Source organism: Podarcis tiliguerta (genome assembly GCF_965153285.1).
Source record: "Podarcis tiliguerta genome assembly, chromosome: 10".
Classification (NCBI taxonomy): domain Eukaryota; kingdom Metazoa; phylum Chordata; class Lepidosauria; order Squamata; family Lacertidae; genus Podarcis; species Podarcis tiliguerta.
The window spans coordinates 73,543,792-73,551,568 of NC_139543.1; the positions used below are offsets into that span (position 1 = coordinate 73,543,792).

Genomic DNA, 7,777 nt, shown 5'->3' on the forward strand with positions numbered 1-7,777 from the left:
TAAAACTGCAAACGACTGGTGAATCATATTAGCAACATTCAGAAGGCGAGTTAAGGTGAGATGGCTGTTCCTTATTCCCAGCACATAAGCCTTCTAAAATAGTATTTTCAGCCTTTGTTCAGGGCAGATTTGTTAAGAGAATGAGAGAGATTTGTGTGGGTCAGGAGGGACCCTGGCTGCCCCTCCCCGCTGCCCCTTCCCCACAAAACTCATTTCTCCTACCCCATCTGGTTCCACAGCCGTTGCTCCTCCTTCACCAGCAGGAATAGATGGAAGAGGAGGTCTTGCTGGCATCATCTGGTCGCCTGCAAGAGACAGAGGTAAGTGGGAAGTTATGAATAGATGCTTTTCTCAGAGGTTAAACACTACATATCAAACTACAAATGGGCCTTTGAAAAAGTCTTGCCTGCTGAATGGATTATGACATTTGCACCCATTTCATATTTCATATTCCCCCAAAAGATGAAAAGAACCCATGTGTCAGCTTCGAACTCCACAGAAAAGAAAAATCTTATTCCTCCTTACCCAGCGGCTTCTCTCTGGTGTCCAACAGAGTCCTTTCAGTCTTAAAAGAATCCAGACCCATTTCTGCAAACAGATCCTGTCTCTGAAACAACAACAAGGATTCAAAACAGAAAATGGGGAGAAAGATTAGCAATGGCAGAGGTGAGGATTTATCGCAAACAAAAGACTTACCAGCTTCAAAAAAAGGGAGAGTCATATAAAGTTCACACAGAAGCATAATATTGTTTACTTTAACTCACCTGTGGAAATAACTCAGAGGCTATTAAGAAGAAGAAGGATAATAACAAGAAGATCGAAAGATGGGACTGGTGAACACTAAAAGCAGCAGAAATATGAGATGATTGGACCCTACTGAACTCGAAGCATGGGAACCCCCAACAAAAAAATTAAAATTTGGCAAAATATTTGGACTTTATAATATGTATTGGTATAATTTAGAATAATTAATGTGATGCGATTGGATTGTTAAAATGGAAAACTTAATAAAAATTATTATTATAAAAAAAAAGCAATGGCAGAGGTGAAAACCTGAGGGATATCCAATCTCATTACTTGGATGCTTTCCAAAAAGGGGTGGGCCATCAGTAGAAAATTTAGGGAGACTCTCCCTCATGTTCTGAGCTGCTTAGGAAAGTCTCTCTCACCTGCTGCTTCCTCTCCTCTGCCTGACTCAGGAGGAAACCTTCGGCCAGGGCCACCGCCTGGGAACTGGTCTCCGCTCCACATTCCCTCACCCAGCTCTCCATCTCCGGTGGAAGGACAGCCAGGAACTGCTCCAAGATCACCAGGTCCAGCATCTCAGCTTTCGTGTGCCTTTCTGGCTTCAGCCATTGATGGTAAAGGTTGTAGAGTCGGCTGCAAACCTCACGGGGTCCTTTGGTCTCCTGGCAGCAGAACTGCCTGAACTGCTGGCTCTGAGCCTCTGAGCAGAGAGTGTCCTCCTCACCCAGGATCTTCTGCACAGTTTTTTCCCAGAATCCCCCACTGCTCCCAGTTCTGATAGCATGGCCTCTTCCTGCTTCAGGGCCAGCTGAGTCTTGCTCATCCATCTGTGCTCTCAGGAAGCCTCCAAGAGAGATGAAGGAACCCCTTGATCTTCTGCCAAATTCTGTCTGTTCGAATTAGAGGTGTTAGCAAATTCTACAAAGCATGTACATTATTCTGCAATAAAGCTGACTGTCAGGAAGAAAAAGAAGGAAACCTCTAGCCCAGGCATAGGCAAACTCGGCCCTCCAGATGTTTTGGGACTACAATTCCCATCATCCCTGACCACTGGTCCTGTTAGCTATGGATCATGGGAGTTGTAGGCCAAAAACATCTGGAGGGCCGAGTTTGCCTATGCCTGGGCTAGCCCTTCTAGAGGGAAAGTGACTATGCATAATGTGCCGGCAACTGCAGGGATTTCTCTGAGATGAATCAGCTGTAGATATACCTGCAAATTTATTGTGCTAATTTTGTGTTATACACATGACATGAGAAGACTGTCAGCATTTATTTAATATTATTTGCTGAATTAAAAAGAATTTGGTGGAGGCAAACGCAGAGTGAGCACAGCCTCTGGTAAGAGAGAGGTGCGGCAGTTTAAAAACTTACAAAACACTGGATAACATTAACAAATATGGATATTCTAGACCTGGAGGGTCATAACAGGCTTAGTTGGCAGGCATATTTATGGTATGAGAAGGCAAAAGTTTATTGGTCTTTCTCTTTTTGATATGTTAAGAAAGAAATAAAGAGATAAAAGTGTAATATGACAACTTCAGTAAGTTAAAAGTGATGTTGTGTAATTTTCCTATTACTATTTATATATTGTTAAAATTGGTTGATTATAATGAATTAATGTAGCAACTACTGTGGTTTCCCCCCCCCCCCTTTGTTATTGTTGAATTCTAAATAAATTATTATTCAAAAAAAAGGGGGGAGAGAAGGCAAAAGTACATAGTTTTTTTTTTAATCGTCTTGTAAGAAAACCAATCTATATGGTATGGGAGAAATATAAAAATGTATTACAACAGAAAACACCCTGGTGGCTTTCCCCACTAGAAACAATATCCTTGAAAAAATTAAATACGAGAAACGATTGGGCAACATATAAAAAGTTGTTAACGGAAGTAGAAAAACAGTTGAAATTGCAAAATTTTGAGGACATATGAAATTTATTAACTGATTGGTTACAATATCACCAACTAGATGATATATTTAAGATGGATAAAAAGAATGGATTTAGTAATGAAATATCAAGGTTTGAAAAAGAATTGTTAACGAATAATTTAAAATTACTTTCTAAAATGTACAAACTAATTTTAGAATGGTATACAAAAGCTGGAGAAGTTAAATCTGTAATGATACAGTGAGCGAAAGATTTTGCATACAATGTAGATTTCATAATGGGAGAAGTTATGGAAAGATGATCTGAAATGTACAGCATGTTGTATGTTGAAAGAACAATATATGATAATGAAGTACCTTTGGTATCTAACTCCCAATAAGATACCAAAAATGTATCAGACAGCTACAAATATCTGTTGGAAATGTAAGGAAAAAGAAGGCCCTTTTTATCATGTGCGGTTGACAGGGAAGGTAACAAAAGCATTCCAGGAAATGTTTAAAATAACTTTTATTTAAAAAGCCAGAAGTTTTTATTTTAGGAATTATAGGTGCTAAAATTCCAAGGGAACAGAAAATATTGTTTATGTATGTGGCGACGGCTGCGCGGATGTTATTGGCCCAAAGATGGAAAGAAGACACATTCCCTACCAGAGAAGAATGGCAGATCAAGTTGATGGACTATGATGAAATGGCAAAAATGACCAGAAAAATAAGAAGTCAAAAACAATAAATCAGTAAGACCAAAATTTTAATAAGGAATGGGGAAAATTTATAACTTATCTTAAAAAACCATTGTAAACAGTGTGATTGCAATAATACTTGTAATGTTACAAGAACTATGGATATAACAGAGATACAAAAAATCTGAATTATTGCAAAAGATATGGTAGGAAAAGTTTAACAATAAGGCCCACAAAGGGGAGGAGGGAAGCCCAGGGGATTTCATGGGAACCTGTGTTTCTTTATACAACGTTGGGGTGTCAGTGTAAATTTTTATTTTGAAAATTAAATAAATAAATCTGGAAAAAGGTTACAAAACATGCAAAGAAATGAAGCACCGGGATGTGGGCTATGAGACATTTTTCAACATCCCGTTGCTACCAGCGCTTCCCCTTTCTACCCCTCTGGCATAGAAGAGACCACACACTTTGGTAACTGAAGATGGTTTTTTACTTACAAACTTTCCAAGTTCAGATTCATGCATATCTCCACGCAGCAGCAAGAAAACACAGGCAGAAATCTTGGGTTACAAAACGGAACAGAAGGTTTCTGAACGCGTGGCCTGACCTTAAAGAGGTCAGATACGTCCTGTCTGGTCAAGTTCGCATGGTAAAAGGGGTCAAACAGCAGAAGGCAAGGGAGCAAAGACTTTTCCGGGGTTCGTCAGCAAAGGTTTTGCATCGCCCTCTGCACCTCCGCCAACTGGCCTCGTCCTCTTTCAAAGCCATCTCAGTTCCAGAGGTTTCAGTGCACATTGCATGATGGAAGGACTTTCCTTTGGAAGCCCTCCATCTGTCAACAGCCACTCTTTCTTTCTGGCACAGGGTTTCGTTTGTTATAAGAATTTTAAGGTCTTTGATATATAATCAATGTTCATAAATGTACCAAGCAAACACGTACGTAAATATATAAACCACATGTCTGGAGCAGCACAGGAAGACAGTCCTGAAACCATTTTGACTCCCAAGCTGGCCAAATGTTTCTCTGCAAGGAGGGAGGAGGTGGAAAAAAAACCTACCTTGTTACAGGAATTTAGTAATCACAATTTCAAAGGAATGGGCAGACTACCAGGAAAAGGCAATCAGATAAGGCATTATCAGAAAACCTGGCAGGCAGGAAAAATAATAATAAAATAATAATAATTTATTATTTGTACCCCGCCCATCTGGCTGAGTTTCCCCAGCCACTCTGGGCGACTCCTGATCAAGTGTTAAAAACAATACAGCATTAAATATTAAAAACTTCCCTAAACAGGGCTGCCTTCAGATGTCTTTTAAAGATAGGATAGCTGCTTATTTCCTTCACATCTGAAGGGAGGGTGTTTCACAGGGTGGGAGCCACTACCCAGAAGGCCCTCTGCCTGCTTCCCTGTAGCCTCACTTCTCGCAATGATGGAACTGCCAGAACAACAACATTCAAATTTCTGTTGTAGACCACCTTTTCTGTGATGTAGGTATGATGTATGGAGGGGTGGTCTGGCGCTCCAGGGCAGGGAATTTAAAATGTCTATATAAAGGCAGGCACACCTTTGTTCTGGGTCCTCCTCCTTTCCTGCGTGTGAGGGGAGCACCCTGTTGCAGCAGATCAATGAAGATCAGGCTTACTAGCTGCTTTGCTTCTCAGTATTCTCTGGTTGGCCTCTGTTATTTTCTCCTACCAATAGGGAAACCACTTAAGGGCTCTTGGGTACCCCATAAGGGAAGAAGAGCAGATTTTGTTCACAACACGTTTCACGTCGGAATGCTTCCGTGCGGCTGCGGCATCCATTCATAAACGTGACTGATCCATCAATCTGAACGGGGTTCATTCCCATGCATTTCCCGCGCCGCCCCCCTTCGACCCAAAGACCCTCTCAAAGGGTCCAGTTGCGCATTCATGCAAAGGAAGAGCTAAGTTGCTGCCCGCCTGCGACCTCGCCCCTCCCTGGCAGGACCCTCCGCTCCTTGACTTGGGGGTCCCCCCTTGCAGGCTCCCCACATGCACGCTCCCCTGTAGCCCTGGGGGGACACCCCCCCCCATGCACCCTCTGGAGGGAGAGAGAGGAGACTCACCGGATCCCAGCAGGCGCCACCGGGGCAGCGTTTGCAGGAAGAGACAAAAGCACCCCCTTTTTTTGCAGGAAAAGTCTGGGGAGGCGGGGAGGGGCTTTTGCTCTGGAGGACCTGCCCTCCCCGTCTTTCTTTCCTGCCCTCTCTAGGAATCCAGCTCGTTTCTGTTTAACCCTTGGCAGGCCGAGCGCACCCAGCTCTCCCTCTTCTCTCCCGAGGAGCCACGCGCATCGTGCGCAAAGCACCCAGAGGTGCTTTATTTGGGGGACCCTCCTGGCCGGGGGCTGAGCGTCCCCCTCCCTGGCCTAGAAACCGGAGGCAGGTTAAAGGCTCTACAATAAGTGATCTCCCCTGTTACGGAAATTACGGGGGGAGGGGACACCTTTAAAGTTGTTAAATGTTACAGATATTATGCCTGAATGTATCCTTTCGACTTGACAGCTCAGGGAAGTTACCTAGCCTTAACGATCATATAAAATCATCTCCTTTGCCAGTTTCCTCCATTCCAAAGCTATTTCCCCCTTGAAAAAGGACTCCAAGTGGCAATTGCTGGGCTCATTGTTAGCCAAAGGAAGCCAAATCTCATCACCTGACTCGCCTCAGGCTCCAGACATGCAAAGGAACTTCTATTGTACTTTTGGGCGGTGGGTACTTAAGACATATTTGTCTATGCTAATCTTATACTTGTGTGTTGCCCTGACACATCTGACTATTCTAATCATGTGTAACCCTCCCCTTTTGTGACATGTCAGTGATGTAGCAGTGATGTAGCAATGATGCTGTACGAACTGCATTCTGGGATATGGTGAGAAAGTTTTAAAAGTCCTTGTCACCCCATCCTCAGGGTTCAATCTCCTTTTGAACCTGTTGTGCAATAAACTCGGCTCTTCAGCAATTTGCTCCGGCTGGTGGCTGGACTCCTTCCTTTATTCCGCAGGGACCTGTGGGCTCTGCCCAACCAGCTGGGGGACTGAGCAGCCTCACACCTAGATTTTTCCGTAACACCCTCCCAGAAAGGTCCAACGTCTACACGCATTGGTTCCAGCGGCCGGCCCAGACCCTGGGGCGTCAGCCTCTCTGCCCCAGCTTGAAACGTGAGGAGGGGAAGTCGGGGGCTGCAGTGTTGGCGAACCTTTATCTCCCCCTCCCCGTCCAGACAGAGGAATGGCCTTGTGGGGCTGGAGAAGAGAGTCCCATCTGGGTGGTGTGGAGTGGGCAGTGCGGGGGCTTCTAACTGCAAAGTAGGAAGGGCCCTCCTGAGTCATCTAGCTGATCCCCCAACACAGCAGGAATCTCAGCTAAGCATCACAGGCAGAGGGCCATCCAAGATCCCCCCACCCCACCCAAGGAAGGCACTCTCCCCACCGACTGTGCCTGACTGTCCTCTGGGTGGCCCCTCCTGGCACACTTTCCTGTGGACAAAGACTTTTCCCAGGGAGGGCATCTGAACAAGAGACACCGCCCCCCGTAGGGTGCTGTGTTGATGTCAGAGACATCAGCCAGGCTAAGTAAAAGCAAAGCAGCCGCCCGTTGGCACTGAGGGTTCCCAGACTTCAGCCGGTGCCCTCCACGTTTTCTGAGCTGCAGGCACCTTGCTGGCTGGCACTGAGGGGAACTGCAGGTCAACCTGCCTAGGGGGCACCTGCGTGGAGATGGCTGTGCCAGGGGGTGCGTCCAAGGAGAAGAGCAGCAGGTTCGGCCAGAGGCTCCTAAAGGCTCTGCCCAGTTTCTTGGTGTGGAAGATGTGGCCAGCCAGCAGGGTGCTGGCCCCTCCTGGCCCCTGTTACCCAAGGTAAAGGACCCCTGGACGGTCAAGTCCAGCCAACGGCGACTATGGGGACTTACTTCTGAGTAAGCGTGCATCAGATGGAACTGCAAATCCCTTTGCACCGAGTAGGGGTTACTCCTAAGTAAGCATGCATCAGGCAGGGCTGCAGAGTGGTGCTTCCAAAAGCAGCGAGTTTGCACATCTCATGGGATTTAATGTCTTGCCATTATAAACGCACGGGGATAAGCACATTTACAGAGACACATTTCCACACAACACCCAAACTCCGCCATGTAGCCTCAGGCGATACAATGGGAGCCTTTCTGCAAATGGCCTTTGCTACACAACTCACTGGGTGGTAACAAAGTACACACATTTGCCTCTTTACAACGTAGCCCCGTTTCCTCAATGAATCCACCCATTTCTTGATGAAATGTAACTTCTGCCAGGAAAACCTGAGCTGAAAGAGTAAGGAGAGCAAAACAGCAGCCCTGTCTGACCCCCGTCAGCCTCCAGAAGCCCCCAGTCACGTGGCAGGAGATTCTTCCTGAGCCCCCCCCCCCCGTGAGATGGGTATGACATCATGGATGATCCAGATATGATCCAT

At 45.6% G+C, this 7,777-nt stretch overlaps 1 protein-coding gene across 6 annotated transcripts in view; it reads right to left on the reverse strand.

Annotated features, from left to right (window-relative positions):
* Positions 1-5,611, reverse strand: part of LOC310659082 (uncharacterized protein) — a 332,609-nt gene extending 326,998 nt beyond the window's left edge. For 3 of the 6 annotated variants that reach the window (XR_014502634.1, XR_014502635.1, XM_083402071.1), the window contains exons 1-3: positions 5,406-5,611; positions 526-607; positions 223-305 (exon numbers count right to left, since the gene is read on the reverse strand). Coding sequence is in view for 4 of the 6 variants with exons in the window: in XM_083402071.1 (XP_083258197.1) it covers positions 223-305; positions 526-586 (144 nt within the window). In the remaining 2 variants the exon portion in view is untranslated. Of the gene's footprint in view, positions 1-222; positions 306-525; positions 608-1,169; positions 1,638-3,811; positions 4,023-5,405 lie in introns of those variants that run through there. The other 3 variants (XM_083402070.1, XM_083402069.1, XM_083402068.1) reach the window with 3 other exon arrangements.
* Positions 5,612-7,777: the final 2,166 nt, after the last annotated feature.